Source organism: Garra rufa, chromosome 1, assembly GCF_049309525.1.
Source record: "Garra rufa chromosome 1, GarRuf1.0, whole genome shotgun sequence".
Classification (NCBI taxonomy): domain Eukaryota; kingdom Metazoa; phylum Chordata; class Actinopteri; order Cypriniformes; family Cyprinidae; genus Garra; species Garra rufa.
Genome location: NC_133361.1, coordinates 100,799,582 through 100,816,321, shown reverse-complemented (window position 1 = coordinate 100,816,321; position 16,740 = coordinate 100,799,582). Strand labels below are relative to the sequence as shown.

Genomic DNA, 16,740 nt, shown 5'->3' with positions numbered 1-16,740 from the left:
ATACACAGATGGAACACTGTGTTTAAAATAGGAAAATCATAAACTTTACTTAAATAAAAAAATCAATTAAAATGCACTGCATATGAAAATTAATCATTGTAATAAAATAAATATAAAACAAATCTTCAATGTTATTTGAAACTGTACTTACAATTTAAATAAAACTGTGCTGTGCTGAAATGTTACTGTACTTGACTTCAAAAAACAAAACACAAAAATCAAAACAGGCTATGCCTAACTGCAGTTCTTGTTTCTCAGCTTTAGTGACTCCTTTCTGAAACAGAGACACAGACAAACACAGAGACAGAACAATAAGATCTAAGAATAAAAGGTGTGGAAAAGCATTCAAATGAGTTGCAATTAAACATCCACAGACATGATGACCACTTACATGAGCTTAATGTGATGGGTGTGCCTGCCTCTGTGAACACAATCGAGGAATGTCTGGGTCAATGGAGGTCAGCTTCAGTCTCAGGTTGGGCTCAGCATCCACTCTGCTTCTGTACTTTGTTTTTATGACAACAAGTGAAGAGAAGCCTTTCTCGCACAGGTAGGTGGTTGCAAAAGGAAGGAGAGTGTGCACTGCTTTGTCAGAGAGCACAGGGTATTCACTGTACTGCTTTATCCAAAAGTCCAACAAAATGTTCTCTTTGAAAGAGGCCTTCAGTGTTTCATCACAAGACAGTTCTATCAAACTCTCCTGCTCAACAGCAGTTAAGTCCCCTGAGGCCATGTGGGCAATGTCGATGGTGAAGGGATTTCTCATCCAGCTGCCAGCTCCATCTTTGTGCATACCTGGGAAATACTTGCAGAACTGTTGTCTGAGTGAGGTGAGGTGTGCAGCAATGTTCTCCCTCACTCCATCTTCAAGCATCAGGTCATTTTCTGACAAAAAGCTCTCTAAAGCAGGGAAAGCTGTGACATCACCTGCTCTGACTTTGATTTCAAATAACTCCAATTTTTTTATCAGTGCATTGATTTTGTCCTGCACATCAAAAACATTTACGGAGAGTCCCTGTAGTCCCAAGTTAAGTTCATTTAAACGTGAGAAAATGTCTGACAGGTAAGCCAACTGGCTGAGCCACACGGGTTCCTCAAAAAGGTCTGCAAAGGGGGAGGTTGTCCCTTGCAAGAACAGCTGCACCTCTCTGTGTAATTCAAACAGCCTTGAAAGCACCTTTCCCCTTGAGAGCCATCTTACTTCAGTATGAAGCAAAAGCTGGACATGCTCACTTCCCATCTCCTCACAGAGCACGTGAAATAACCGAGCATTCATTGGTCTGGCCTTGATGAAGTTGACCGTTTTTACAGCTGAATCCAGGACAGACTTAAGGTCGTCAGGCATCCTCTTCACTGCCAGCGCCTCACGATGGATGCTGCAGTGAGTCCAGCGCATGTCGGGTGCCACCTCTCGGATGCGAGCCGCGACCCCGCTGTTACGGCCAGTCATTGCTCTTGCTCCATCCGTACACACACCCACACACTTTTTCCAGTCCAGTCCGTTCTCTTGCATAAAAGCATTAAGTACCTGGAATATGTGGTCAGCTGTAGTTCGGGTCTCAAGTGGTTTACAAAACAAGAAATCCTCCGCAGCTGCACCGTCATTTTCATATCTCACATAAACCAATAGTTGTGCTAAATCTGCAACGTCTGTTGTCTCATCAAGCTGTACGGCAAAATAGCGGCTTTTTTTATGCGTTCAATCAGTGTGTTCTTGACATCGTTGGCCATGTCCGTTATTCTTCTTGACACGGTGTCGTTTGAAAGCGGCACAAAGTTTAACTTTCTGGCAGCTTCCTCTCCACACATGATCTTTGTCATCTCTTTGGCTAATGGTAAACACAGCTGTTCCCCAATTGTGTGAGGCTTACCGGCTCTGGCGATCCGGAGGCTGGCACGATATGATGCTTCATGTGCTCTGGCTGTGTGTGTACCAAAGGACTGAATCGTGGACTTTGACTGCTTTCAGTCCATCACGTTTTCGTAAAAAAAAGCTCACTGGTTTGTCCACAAGTGCCGGGTGTTTAGTTGTTAGATGCCGTTTGAGATGTGAGGGTTTCATTGATTCATTGGCCAGCTGGTCACCACACACCACACACTGCGGTCGGGGGTCTTCCTCTCTTCCGCTAAAAATAAATCCAAGTTTAATGTAGTTCTCGTCATATCTCCTTACTGTTTTATGTCGTTTTTTGCTAACAGTAGCAGATGTTGTGGTGCTGGTACTGGCATCACTGTTCGCGCTTGTGCTTGGCTCACACACGTCCTCCTCTTTGGTTGTTGTTATCTCCTGTTGCACGTCTGTCTTTGATTTAAGCCACGACAATAGTTTTGTCGTACGCATCATTTTTAAAGTCCTTGTTATTACGGTAACTAAACCATCTTCCCATCACAGCCCAGCTACAAACGGCGCCTGTAACGGCGGGAATATTACATATATCGGCTAACGTTACCCAGAAACACTTGCAGATTTTTAAATTTCTTTTTTTTTGTGATTATCTTTTTATTTCACTTCCACATGAGATATACATTTTGCGTTGTTATACACCAAGTATATAAAGCATCAAAATTAAAACTATTTACAGTTGCCAAAGCCTTGAGACAAGAGAAAAAGTAAATAATAATAGTAATAAGTGCAAAATAAATAAAATGCCATTTGTGGCATTGTTAAGACCCATTTAAATTATGCATTAAACCTGAGGAAAAACAGGTGGTTCCAAAAGTGCGACAATAACTTTGTTCCAAACATCCAAAGTTGAACTTCGTGCTTTATGAATGACGGCCAGTGATCTTTCTATCAGAACAATATCTCTAAAGTAGTTATACCATTCTTTTATTGATGGGGATCCAGAAGAAAACCAAGAATGAATTATGGTCTTTTTTGCAGCAGTTAAACCTGCAAATATAATTTTCTTAGAAGCCAAATTAGTACCAGTAATAAGTGATGAATCATCATTAAATAAAAATAAAGTAAGCCGTTTAGGAACTGGGAAATCCAATATATCTTCAAGAAAAACTGCCACTTGAGACCAAAGCTTAGAGACATCTGGACAGTCCCAAAAGATATGCAAGTAAGTACCAGCCGCATTCAAATTACATTTTTCACAATTTGGGGTATCTGTAAGCTTCATTTTAAAACGTCTGTATGGGGAAAGGTAAAATTTCTGCACAAACTTAAAATGGATTAGTTGGTGTGCAGGATTCTTTGATGAAAAAAACAGATTGTTCCATACATTGTTCCAGTCCAGTTCCATGTCTCTCTCTTTAAGATCATGATTCCACGATTTAATCACTCCCAGGGGTTTATCACGTTTTGAGATTAACTGTGTATATATTCTAGACACCAGTCCACTACACGATGTTCCTGGATAAATCCACAGACTCAGAGGGTGAGCACAAAGGGGAGAGTCCCAGGGAACTCCATGAGCTTTGATAGCTGACCTTAGTTGCAGGTACAAAAACCAGGAAAATCCAGGGAGAGAGTATGTTTCTTGAAGGTCCTGAAATGATTTTAAGCCATTTTGTCCATATAGATCCTGCAGAGTGTAAACTCCTTTAGAGGCCCAACTTGTGTTGAAATATGAACCATACTTCTGCAATAAATTATAATTATGCCATATAGGGGATCGATCACAAAGTTTAGTAGTGCAGCCCATTTGACTCTGAACATCTGTCCAAATCTGCAGAGAGTTGCCTATAATTGGCCCAAACATCTTATGTGCAGATTTAGGTTTAAGTCCAGCAAATAACAGATCTTCAATTCTATGTGGTCTTACAATTTCTTGTTCTATCTGACGCCAGGGAAGTACAGAGTCTTTGTCGCACCAATTTGTAAGTGATTTCACCTGAAAGGACCAATAATACAATTTAAAGTCAGGCAGTGCAAGACCACCAGACAATTTCATCCGTTGAAGAGTACTAAGACGGATCCGGGGTTTTTTACCATCCCAAATAAAATTAGAGATTCGAGACTGCAGCTCCTCAAAATATTTTACAGGTGGAGATAAAGGAATCATAGAAAAAAGAAAATTTAACCTACCCAAAACATTCATTTTTATAATTGAAATTCTACCTTGTAGTGACATTTTAAGATTGGACCATCTCTGCATATCTGCAAAGATTTCAAGTTTAAGTTTATCATAATTTATACGTGATATATTCGACAAATTTGTTATTTTTACCCCTAAATATGTAAATGCTGTGTCATGCCACTGGATATGAGGAATAGGCGGTAATGGAAGGCTTTTTGCAAATGCATTTAATGGAAAAAGAAGGGATTTATCCCAGTTTATTTTATAGCCAGAGAATTTGTTAAACTGGGAGAATACTTTTATTATTTGAGGTAAGGAGACATGTATATTAGTAAAATATAAGAGTATGTCATCTGCATAAAGAGAAATTTTATGCTGAGTTCCTTGTATGATTATGGGTGATATTAAAGAATCAAGTCGAATCGATTGTGCTAGTGGTTCTAATGACAATGCAAAAAGTAGGGGGGAAAGTGGGCAGCCCTGACGGGTGCCACGATGCAGAGGAAATGACTTTGACAGAATGTTACCTGTTGATACTACTGCATAAGGATTAGTATAGAGTGTTCTGACCATAGATATGAATGTTTTTCCGAAGCCAAATTCCTCTAGAACTATCCAAAGATACTCCCAGCTGACCCGATCAAAGGCCTTTTGTGCATCTAAACTGAAGACTGCTGCAGGTTGAGTATCAATTTCAGAAGCATGTATAATGTGCAGAAGACGCCTAATATTATCAGATGCAAGTCTCCCTCTTAAAAATCCGGATTGATCAAAATGAATTAATTTGCATACATATAATTCAAGTCTTTTAACTAAAAGTTTAGCAAATAGCTTCAACTCCGTTGAAATTAAAGATATTGGCCTGTAACTACCGCACTTCAGAGGGGACTTGCCCTTCTTAAGCAACACAGAGATAAGTGATGTATTTTGATCACGATGAAATGAACCAGTGGTAAGAGAGTAGTTTATTGAATTTAGAAGAAGTGGACCAATACTATCCCACAATTCCAGGAATAGCTCCGGAGGAAAACCATCTAGTCCTGGAGATTTGCCCCTTTTCATTGAGGTTAGTGCATCTTTTAGTTCTGTAATAGTGGGAGGTTTATCAAGAAATTCTGCTTCTTCCTTGGACAGGGCGGGTAAATTAAGCTTTGAAAGATATAATTTAAGGACAGTCGGGTCAAAGAATGCCTCGGGTTCATAAAGATTTGAATAGAAAAGTCTAAAAGTATCATTAATTTCCTCTGCATCATAGGCAACAGAACCTGATGGGGTTTCAATTGCGTTAATGATGGAAAATGATTCATTTTGTTTTATTTTTGCAGCTAAAAGTCTGCTTGAGCTTTCACTTTGACTATAATAAGTCACTCTTGTGCGGTGGATGGAGAATTCTGCTTTCGATTTCAGTAGGTTATTTAATTCAAATTTTAAAGTTAAAAGAGATGTCTGTTTTTGGTCAGAGAACTGGCGCTTTTGATCCGCTTCCAATAGTTGAATTTCATTTTCTAATTGTACAATTCTGCAATTTCTGGACGCCTTCATATTAGAAGCAAACGAGATAGCTTCTCCTCTAATAAAGCATTTGGTTGTTTCCCAAAGTATTTGGGGTGATGATGCTGACTCAAGATTAATTTCTAGAAACAGTTTCAAATTAGCTCTCAACTGTTTCAGGAACTCTGAGTTCTGAAGTAACACTGTATTAAACCGCCATCTATGTGTGTGTTTGTTAGGATTCCGTGTAAGTTCAAAAGTATATACCACAGGAGCATGATCTGAAATAATAATAGGAAGGATGTCTGCAGATCTGATTAAATTATTTAATTGAGGTGAAACAAAAATGTAGTCAATTCTCGAAAATGTTTTGTGCCTACTAGAGAAAAAGGTGTAATTTTTAACTAAGGGATTTCGTAAACGCCAAGCATCAATAATGTTCAGTTCTGTAATAAATCTATTAATCCCGGAAGGTGCATCAAGGCCAGAATAGATGTTAGCTGATCTGTCTAAGGTAATATTACACACTTGGTTGAAGTCACCACCAACTACCAGTAAGTATTCAGGTATATCTAAGAGAGTGACTGAAGCCACATTGAAGAAATTGGAGTCGGGTATATTAGGGCAATACATTGATACAAAACAGATTTTTATATTATGGACAGTTACAGCAGCATATGATAAGCGTCCCTCGCTATCTTTCCCACATTTATCAATACTTACTCCTAATTTTCTATCAAACAGAATAGCAACGCCTTTAGACTTATTTGGGGCAGAAGAATGAACTATGCATTTATAATATCTATTCTGAAATCTATGAATATCATTCGTTTTTAAATGTGTTTCTTGGATCAAAGCAATTGAGATCTTTTTTCGTTTAAGAAATTCTAAGCACTTCGTTCGTTTAATCGGCGAGTTTAGGCCGTGGACATTCCACGACATTACATTAAGGGGTATATTCATAAATGGGGCTTTAACATAAAATATTCAGGATACAGATGGGCCTCCACAAAATAAAAACATGAATTTAAAAACAGTAAAATAATGAATGCACATAACTTACACAAAAACTTCAAGGCTTTGGCGATAGAACAATTGACAAAAGAACAAAGAACATTACAATCCATCCGCAAGAGACAAGACCTAGAATTCTCTCTCTTTGGGTGGAGAAAAATAAACAAAAACTCAAAGTGTTACTGCCTGTGGCTATCTAAAGCAGCTCGTCCCAAGTCCGAGTCGAAACGAACATCAGAAACGCTAGTACATAACCCATCAGACCTATTTAGGCGAGGGCTTTTTGCTCACCGGTTTGATTTGCACCGATTAGTCTGAAGTACCGAAGGTAGGGTTTTCTTGGTCGTCACATCCACTTGGAAACGAAGAGGCAGAGATGCTCGACGTAGCAGGCGTTGAGAGCGGAGCTTGATCCAACTCCAGTAGAAACTTTCCGGCATCCTCAGCATTCTTAAAGTGATGCAGCGTTCCGTTGAACTTCACTTTCAGGGTCGCTGGATATATCAGGAAAGGGCGCAATCCCCTGTCTGCAAGCTTCCTTCTCACACTGTCAAACGATCTTCTCTTTAGAGCCGTTTCGTTGCTAAAATCCGGAAAAAATAACAGCTTGGATGAACCATGAATTATTTCGGACTGAGGTGCTCTGGCTCCATTAAGAATTCTTTCCCTATCCTGGTATCGGAGAAGCCGAAAGATGAGTGTTCGGGGTCGGTTTGCCTTATCACGACCGCCATAAATACGGTGAGCCCGCTGAATTTCTATCTTTCCACCGACTTGGAGGGAAGGGATCCATTTCGGTAGATGTTCCTGAAGAAACTGAACAGCGTTCTCCCCCTCCGCTGACTCAGGTAGGCCCACGAGTCTGACGTTACATCTTCGCGATCTGTCCTCCATTTCAACAATTTTGTCTCGGAGGTTGATTATCTCTTGCTGATGTGTATTAAGCTCCTGTTTAGCCGAGCGCATGTTTGCATTCATCGAATCCATCCGCCCTTGTAATGCTTTGCCAAGTTCAGCTTGGCGGGTGAAATCCTGTCGTAGTTCGTTAACGGCTGAGTTCGAAGATTCAATCATGTTTTTTAAAGTTTGAATTTCTCCGGAAAGTACCTCCTCCATTACCTCTCTCACTGCTAATTTTACTTTTTTTGCAAACCTCTCCTCTTGTTCTTGCAAAGCCATTAAAATGGCTGAGTTCGGCGAGTCTTCATTCGGCCCTTCTTTCCCTTTCTTTCTCGTTGCCGTTTCGTCTTGCGAAGGCTTATTCTTTGCGGATTTTGATCCAGACATCTTCAGGGAGACTTCAGACTAAAATCAGCTATATTAAATTCTGATTGTAAAGATATTTTCTCGAAATTTCGGACTTTTGAGACGGAGCTCAGTTTTAGGCGTGCATCACTCGTGCCCAGCCACCGGAAGTCCCCGATTTTTAAATTTCTTAATTGTCTTCTAAATGTCTTAATTTCCTTCCATTTTTTGTCATCGGTTGATAGTTTTTTTTTCATACATTCTCATATATTAAATCGTGTTTCACCTTTTAAATGTATTTTATTTTATTTTAGTATAAGTATTATTTTGCATACCACTAGTGGTACGCGTACCACAGTTTGAGAAAGGCTGTCTTAGACCATTCCACTGGTGTGTCAGTAAACTCCCAGATGAGAGAAAACTGGATTACTGGACTAAAAATAATATTACCTTAAAGGAACCTTATATAAAAAAAGTGATTTATCTTTCATTTGGTACATCCTAGATGAGACCTCAGAATTTGAAGAAGGGGTGAGCTACTTGGTGAAAAACCATACCTTGTCAAACAACTATGAAAGCCAAGCATCTTTGTTGAATCAGCCACCAGCAAATTTAAAATCAGCCCACTGACCCTGACTGAAGATCAGGAAGAAGAGCCAAAAAGATACTTGTTCAAATCTCCCCTCTGGGTTTCAGCAGACAAAGTGGAGCCTTCAGAGGAAGGGTATGTCAGTCTCCTGGGAGAGAAATAATTGTTAGCTTTGTTTTTCTGTTTTCAAACTTGCTGAAGGTAATTAACAAAAAGTAGTTTGACCTATAGCATGTGGGCATTGAACATAATTGACCAATCAGGGCACGTGAGAAGGTGGGATACAATGAACCAAAACGTCAAAGCGATGCAACTACAGTCATGGACAAAAGTTTTGAGAATGACACAAATCTTAGTTTTCACAAAGTTTGCTGCTATACTGCTTTTAGATCTTTGTTTCAGTTGTTTCTGTGATGTACTGAAATATAATTACAAGCACTTCATATGTTTCAAAGGCTTTTATCGACAATTACATGACATTTATGCAAAGAGTCAGTGTTTGCAGTGTTGGCCCTTCTTTATCAGGACCTCTGCAATTGGACTGGGCATGCTCTCAATCAACTTCTGGGCCAAATCCTGACTGATAGCAACCCATTCTTTCATAATCACTTCTTGGAGTTTGTCAGAATTAGTGGGTTTTTGTTTGTCCACCCGCCTCTTGAGGATTGACCACAAGTTTTAAGATCTGGGGAGTTTCCAGGCCATGGACACAAAATGTCAACGTTTTGGTCCCCGAGCCACTTAGTTATCACTTCTGCCTTATGGCACGGTTCTCCATCGTGCTGGAAAATGCATTGTTCTTCACCAAACTGTTGTTGGATTGGTGGAAAGAAGTTGCTGTTGGAGGGTGTTTTGGTACTATTCTTTATTCATGGCTGTGTTTTTGGGCAAAATTGTGAGTGAGCCCACTCCCTTGGATGAGAAGCAACCCCACACATGAATGGTCTCAGGATGCTTTACTGTTGGCATGACACAGGACTGATGGTAGCGCTCACCTTTTCTTCTCCGGACAAGCCTTTTTCCAGATGCCCCAAACAATCGGAAAGAGGCTTCATCGGAGAATATGACTTTGCCCCAGTCCTCAGCAGTCCATTCGCCATACTTTTTGCAGAAGATTAATCTGTCCCTGATGTTTTTTTTGGAGAGAAGTGGCTTCTTTGCTGCCCTTCTTGACACCAGGCCATCTTCCAAAAGTCTTGGCCTCACTGTGTGTTCAGATGCGCTCACACCTGCCTGCTGCCATTCCTGAGCAAGCTCTGCACTGGTGGCACTCCGATCCCGCAGCTGAATCCTCTTTAGGAGATGATCCTGGCGCTTGCTGGACTTTCTTGGATGCCCTGAAGCTTTCTTAACAATTTTTTTTGGGATTAAGTTAATTTTCATGGCAAAGAAGGACTATGCAATTCATCTGATCACTCTTCATAACATTCTGGAGTATATGCAAATTTCTATTATAAAAACTTAAGCAGCAACTTTTCCAATTTCCAATATTCATGTAATTCTCAAAACTTTTGGCCACGACTGTACATATAGGTGTGTACATATTACATAGTAGTAGTAGTAGTAGATTGCGTTTTGTATGACTTCAAAGTACTGTGAGAGAAATTCAAAAGCATGCAAAGCCATCTGCTCCCTATATCCATATCTCAGAGTGCTTTGAGGTCATAGTGATATGGTATATAAATGTGTATAATTATATTAATTTTATATATATATATATATATATATATATATAGAGAGAGAGAGAGAGAGAGAGAGAGAGAGAGAGAGAGAGAGAGAGAGAGAGAGAGATGTCCTCCACCACTGGTCCTTGCTCCAAAACCTTGGAAATTGCAATAAATAAATAAATAAAAACAAATTTAGTGATAATGAATCTGTGATGATTTTGCTTTTTGTTGTTATAATAGTTATGTTTACACATTAATCTATGAAGGGCTGTGCTATATTGTGAATATTGTCATGGCTGAAGGTTGGTGCTAGGCACAATGCAGCCTTGGGCGTGTTATTGATTTTATGAAATAGTTACCACATGATAATTTAGGAGAAAATTTTTTTATATGCAGCAAAAATGATAATCAAACACAACGGAACAATCTTGCCAAAGTCTTTAGGATTTCTTGAAAACTATCCTGGAGGTTTCTAGTGTGCCTAGTAAGACCTTGATTAGCTGGTTCAGCTGTGTTTAATTAGGGTTGGAGCTAAACTGTGCATGAGTTTGGACAACCCCTGGTATCAATAGCCTGATATAAAAAACAATGGATGTCTACGTAATACATAGTGAAACAACATTGTATTGGTATTTTGACTACGAGACAGACAAAGTTAGTTGAAAAAATAATCATGCATCACACTGTTAACTGTTCATTTTTAAAAAGTGAATTCCATGTATTTATTTAAATGCAATTATTTAAATCAATTATATTGTTTTAAAATTTATTATTTTAATGAATTATATATAATGAACTTGTTTTTAATAAAATGTATTTATTATAATGTTTTATAAACTTATTTTTAATGAATTTACATATTATTTATTACTTATGAACTTGTTCATTATATATCTTTAAATTAATTGAAAATTTACTTTTTTTAATTGAACTTAATTTTCATTCATTCTGTATGTAATTAACTTGTTTTTAATTAATTGTATTTATTATGTTGCATACCTCCACAGTTAGCCTGGAAAAATCCTGACCCTAATCTATTAAGATTATGGGTCTGGGATCGAGCAATGAAAACTGCCTAACTCGAGGGGAGGCACCGAGCATGCATTTGAAACTCTAACTGCACGCAATTGGATAACGCCACGACCAATCACAGCAGTACACGCTTAGCTACCAGCAGAGCTTAATGATGTTTCATTAACAAAGTTCGGGAGAAGCACGTCAGATGCTTAGCGTAAACATCACAAGTCAATCAGCGCCATAGGTTTAAATACAGCTGACTCACCTCAATTCACTCGATGGATTATCAGTAACCCTCCACCACCCCATCTCATCACTCCGAGTTCTCGCTACTCCTATTGGGGGGTAACGTACTCTGGGTTCGGGCCACTCCCGAGCTCGGAGCCCTTCACCGGACAGCACGCCAAACATGCACTACTATTCTCCGGCTAATTATATGTAAGCGTGAACTCGTGAACTGATAGATTAAACTCTTGCCGTATCCAGTCGGCAAAACAGCAAAAACGTCTTTCTTGCAAAGGAACAATTCAAGTTTTCGGTTGTCTGTTCCTCCTTTTATATGGAAAGCCAAGTCTAACTCGTTCATTGTAGCGGCCAAAGCCGTTTCAAACAACGACAGCGATCTTTCAAAGTTTACTATATTATTTGGACGTCGCAGTGCTGTCATCATCAGCTTAGCTCGCCTCTGGCCCGCCTACATCAGATACACCAATTTGATTGGTTCCCACTATTGCTTACGTATTGCAGAAACCTGCATCATTGCTCGATGCCAGAGTGTCTTGCAGAGACAATTCAAATTGTGCTCTCGCAAGACCTCTGGAGTTCCAGGGTACTCCACAGTTGTGTAGATGGTTGAATTAAACTTTGAGGCCTTGGCATTTTGCTCGGAGGTGACAGATGTTGACTTTTTCATTTATTTGGAGCTTGCTCAGGGCCTGGTCCCGCCACAAGGACACATCAAGGATTCTGGAGCCCCTTTTTAACCCCAGATCCAAGATGGGGACTTCTGTGTCCCTCACAGTTGTCATCCTTGCAACCTGCATCTATAAAGGTATTTTAAATTAAAATATAAATTGTTAAATATTAATTAATAATGTTTTGTGTTTGATAATTGAGTTTTAATCACTCACATGTTCCACTGTTCCTTCCAGAGTCAAGTAGCCCCCTCTTGAAAAGAGGTCCTGCTCATCCCCAGTATCCGAGACAGATGGTGGAATCAGGGCATCTTTGGCCATCTTCTCGGCACCAAAGGTCAGTGTGAGGGGATTGGTTTTGTAGGTCGTCGTGTTTGGCCCCATGAACAGACGTTCCTGCTCATACCGTGAGGACACGGTGTAGTTTTTTATGTAGTATGTCACACCCTCTTCGAAGAGGACTGTGTGATGTACACCTGACCACCAGTGGACAGTGCACTAAGGTATCTGATCTCTTGATTGCCAGCCCTAATTTCAACATTTTCAAGCTTAAAGTTTAGGGATTTTGGCACTTCTACGGTTCTGTACACACTTGACCCTGGTGGGACTGGGGCGGCTATATGGAGATGCCATTCTGATGAGGAAAAAAATGAAAGAAGTTTTTTTTTTTTTTTTTTTGAAAATAGCAGATAGAGCAAACATAAAACAGAATTAAGATCATAGTGATTAAGAGAAAAAATGTATGTATGATCAAAGGTATTGTTTACAAAATTTTAATTCTTTAATTGTATTGTGATTTTTTAAATATATTGACATTGTTTGTGCTAATATACTAATTATTATTTGTCCCTCTCTGTCATTTAGGAGTTGTGCAATGATAAATTAGGGCGGCTGTAAGGTGTGCAGACATCTTGAGGGTAAGCAAAAATACAGAGAAAAGACTCATGGTAACATTTACTTAACGTAACGGTAAATTAATGCACTGTTTTCTTATACACAGCAAAGTTCCTTTCAGAAACACTCCTCTCAAATCAAATCCTGTCAGAGTAGACTTCATTATACTGTAACTTTAGTTATTACACCAAGTATATTCTGACAGGATTTGCTTTGAGAGGATATTTCTATCCTCTTCTAAAGTGTTTTTTTCCCTTTAATTCAAGTTAAATTCATTCATGAAGGTCATGAACAAATGAAAGTACATTAAGGTACATTAATTTGAGAAAAAAGTGCATTTTCTTGTCAGAATCCCTCCTCTCACGCCAGATCCTTTCAGAATGTTTTATTGTACTGTATTTCTTCCTAACATTGTAAAAAGCATGTGTTTTCTGGCAGTTTCCCAAAATGAATTTCTGATCGTACAGATAAAAGCAGTACATAAATCGAATCTGTAAAGGGTCTACTTTGTATGTACTCACAAAAAAAAAATAGTGATTTTGCAAAATGAAAACAAACAGGGTGTGCTGTCTGCCACGTTGGTCTCGGTGATCTTCATTCAGAAACGCATCATTAAAATATACTATAACTCAGCCAATACACAACACAGAGACGTGAGCAATGTCTATAGAAAGCTTGATATGTTTACTTTTAAACAAAGTAAGTTTTATTGAAACAAATATTCTGTGATAAAGTAATCCATTTGAAACCAACGCAATGTCCAGTCTATTCGAACGGAGCTAATTTAATTATTTAATTCGATCATGCCCACCAGCTTCGTTTACGTTCATATTTTAATTAGCCACGTAAGCAAAGCGCGGGAGATAAACGGCCACCTCAGCATAATGCCCGGCTCACACTACAGGAGATTTAGCCCGATTTTGCCCCGATTTTCTCCTCCCGAGAACAGAGCAAAAATTTTGTCATCGATCGGCCCGATGTTCGGCGCAGATTATCTTGTAATGTGAGGCGTTCAAATATCGAATCTTGCACATCCCGATCTGCTAGCACACAGATCGGGGCTGCCCCGATCAGATCATACATGTTTGATATTCAGGATTTTAAATCTGGATGATCATGGCTGTGATTACGTCAGTACTTTCAGAATAGCCAATAAGAAACAAGTCATTCTGAGCGTCAGGTGGAGAACCTGGCTTCAAAAAACATGTACATGAGTGCTGCCAGCATTGCTTTAAAGGTTGCAGAAGTGGAAGGTCAGCTTGATAGTGCTCAGACCATATGGCACAAACTGCAACAAGTCTGTTTGCATCGTCTCAGAAAGAAGTCTCATCAAGTCTCATCTCAGCTGGCTCACAAAAAAGCCTTCAAACAGTTTGCTGAAAAGTTTTCCAACATGATAACGACCCAAATACACCACCAAGATGACAACTGACTTGCTGAGGAAGGTGAAGGTGATGGGGTGGCCAAGTATGCCTCCAGACCTGAATCCTATTAAGCATATGTGGGGCATCCTCAAGCGTAAGGTGGAGAAGCACCATGTGTCTAACGCCCAGCAGCTCTGTGATGTCATTAGAGGAGTGGAAGAGGATCCCAGCAACAACCTGTGCAGCTCTGGTCAATTCCATGCCCAGGATGATTAAAGCAGTGCCAGATAACAATGGTGCTAACATAAAATATCGACAAGTCCCCTGTCTGCTCCACTTTTTCCATATTGCAGGTACAAATTCTCTAAAGTGTTTTTTTTTTTTCCCCTCAAGTACATTATCAGAATTTGCAAGCAGAGGATCAGGCTGCCACTGTGTACATCTGTATGTGGCTGCTGGTCCTCTTCATTGCATTCTATCTGGTGTGTAGGCTAAAGCTGTCTAGCAGTTTGCGAATCTGTATGGGTGGGAGCAAATCTGACAGACCTGTGCTCTCTAAACCCCAGCTAAGAAGTCTCTGCACCAAGTTTTCCTTTTTTCTTCAAGAAGACAGGCAATGCGTTGGAAATTGCCTTTTGTATTTCCTACCCCACAGCTGTAGACATCACTCTAGAGGAGGAAAAGAATGGCGAAGAGCAAGCACTGACAGGCCACACAATTTGTACACTTGCAAGGGATAGTAGTCCAATAGGTTTTCTTGAATTCAAATCTGAGTGTTGTGACGACTCGGCTGTCACAATCCTGAGCCATGCCAGAGACAGGTTTTCCTTCACCAGCCACCTTGTGAGTGCCGTGCTGCTAGAGGGAGGGTTGTTTGACCAGCACCAGCAAACATTCCCTGAAGAGGCTCCAAATACCACCGTGAGGGCATACCCCATGCTACACAAGGAGAAGCTCAGGACTGAACTTTCTCTGATCGATGAAAGTCCAGACTTCAGGGGCTGCTGTGGTGTATTGGCTCTGTACCGGGTTCTACAGAGCTACAACCTCCAGGAAACCTTCTCTGAGACTGTGGTGCTGTTGAACATTCTCATAACCACTCCAATGACAACAGCTGAAGCTGAGAGGTGTTTCTCCACCTTAAACAGAATCAAAACATTCCTGAGAAATACAAGGGGACAGGAACGTCTGAATGCATTGGCCATGCTTTCGATGGAGAGGGAACTTGTCAGGAACATGCCTGATTTTAACGAGAGTGTAATTGATCACTTTGCTTGCTTAAAAGAGAGGCGAGCAAAATTTCAATACAAGTGATGTGTGTTATTAAATGGTGCATTGTTTATGTTATATGTTGTATTCTCCAAATGTTGAATTTTAAATAGTTGTATTGATTGCATACTGGCAGCCAAATTTATACTGAATATGTTCTGGAAAGATTTGATTAATTACAGTTTTAATATGAGAAATAAAAAGTCTTTAATTGTAAAGCAGTATTGCTTTTTAAGGGCAAACTAGTTGATGACAATGTGCCTCTGGATGGCCATGGTGGAAGTGTTTCAGTGTATTTAAGACCATTGTGATAAATTTAATATAGCTATTCAAAATACTGTACAGTTTGTACAATTCATGCCTGATGTTGGCATCTAGGAACAGGGAAACCAAATCAAACAATATTTTATCATAAGTTTACCCATTAAAGCGGTTATCTTTGCCATCATCGGAACAGTTGCCCCCCCCCCCAGAGATATTTGTCATTAGCCGCCACTGACTATTAAACCCTTCCCATGCCTTCTTAGCATTGCATGTATATAACCTTTTTTCAATCTAATGGTAATTGTGGACATTGTGTATTGGAGAAAATAATTTATTTCATAATTTCATTATTTTTTTAAATGAAAGATCAAATAGACAAACAATGCAGTTTTATTTTCACAGCCTTTTTAAATCATATTTATCAAGGGTACCAACAATTCTGACGACAACTCTATATAACATGCCTAACACGCTAAACAATAAACCTGATTATGGATAGAAAATATACATTTCCAAAAGTAAACATGAAAGTTGGAAAGTTAAAATTGAAAAAACGTATACAGTTAGAAAAATATTCAACATTTGTTAAATAGTTTTCTCATATGTTCTTATATTTATTTATTTTAATTATCTTTAATGTGTTTTTGTAAAGCCATCATTTTGTTATGGTATTGTTATTTGCAATAGTTATTATTTTTCATAGTGAATTATTTAATTTGGCGAATTATATAAAAAAACTAGAGTTTCATCGTTAAACACCACTTTAATTATTAGCTAATGTTTGGAACCAAAAAAAAAAAAAAAAAAAAAAATATATATATATATATATATATATATGTCACACCCTCAGCACGTTCCCTCAGTCCCAATCACTGCACCACGCCCATCACCAGAGCTCTATCACCGTCACCTGCACCTGTAATCACCACTCCCTTCAAATACTCTCCCCAAACATTCACTCAGCGGCTGGTATCAAAGTTGCAT

General features: G+C 39.2%; 1 protein-coding gene across 1 annotated transcript; it reads right to left on the bottom strand.

Moving 5' to 3' along the window:
• Window positions 1–397: 397 nt before the first annotated feature.
• Window positions 398–1,450, bottom strand: LOC141322899 (zinc finger BED domain-containing protein 5-like). The gene has a single exon (XM_073833448.1). It carries the CDS (start codon window positions 1,448–1,450, stop codon window positions 398–400), a length of 1,053 nt encoding a protein of 350 aa, XP_073689549.1.
• Between the last annotated feature and the right edge of the window lie 15,290 nt (window positions 1,451–16,740).

Coding starts and splice junctions, on each gene's coding strand:
- LOC141322899 (XM_073833448.1), bottom strand. CDS start 1,450: ATGACTGGCCGTAACAGCGGGGTCGCGGCTCGCATCCGAGAGGTGGCA.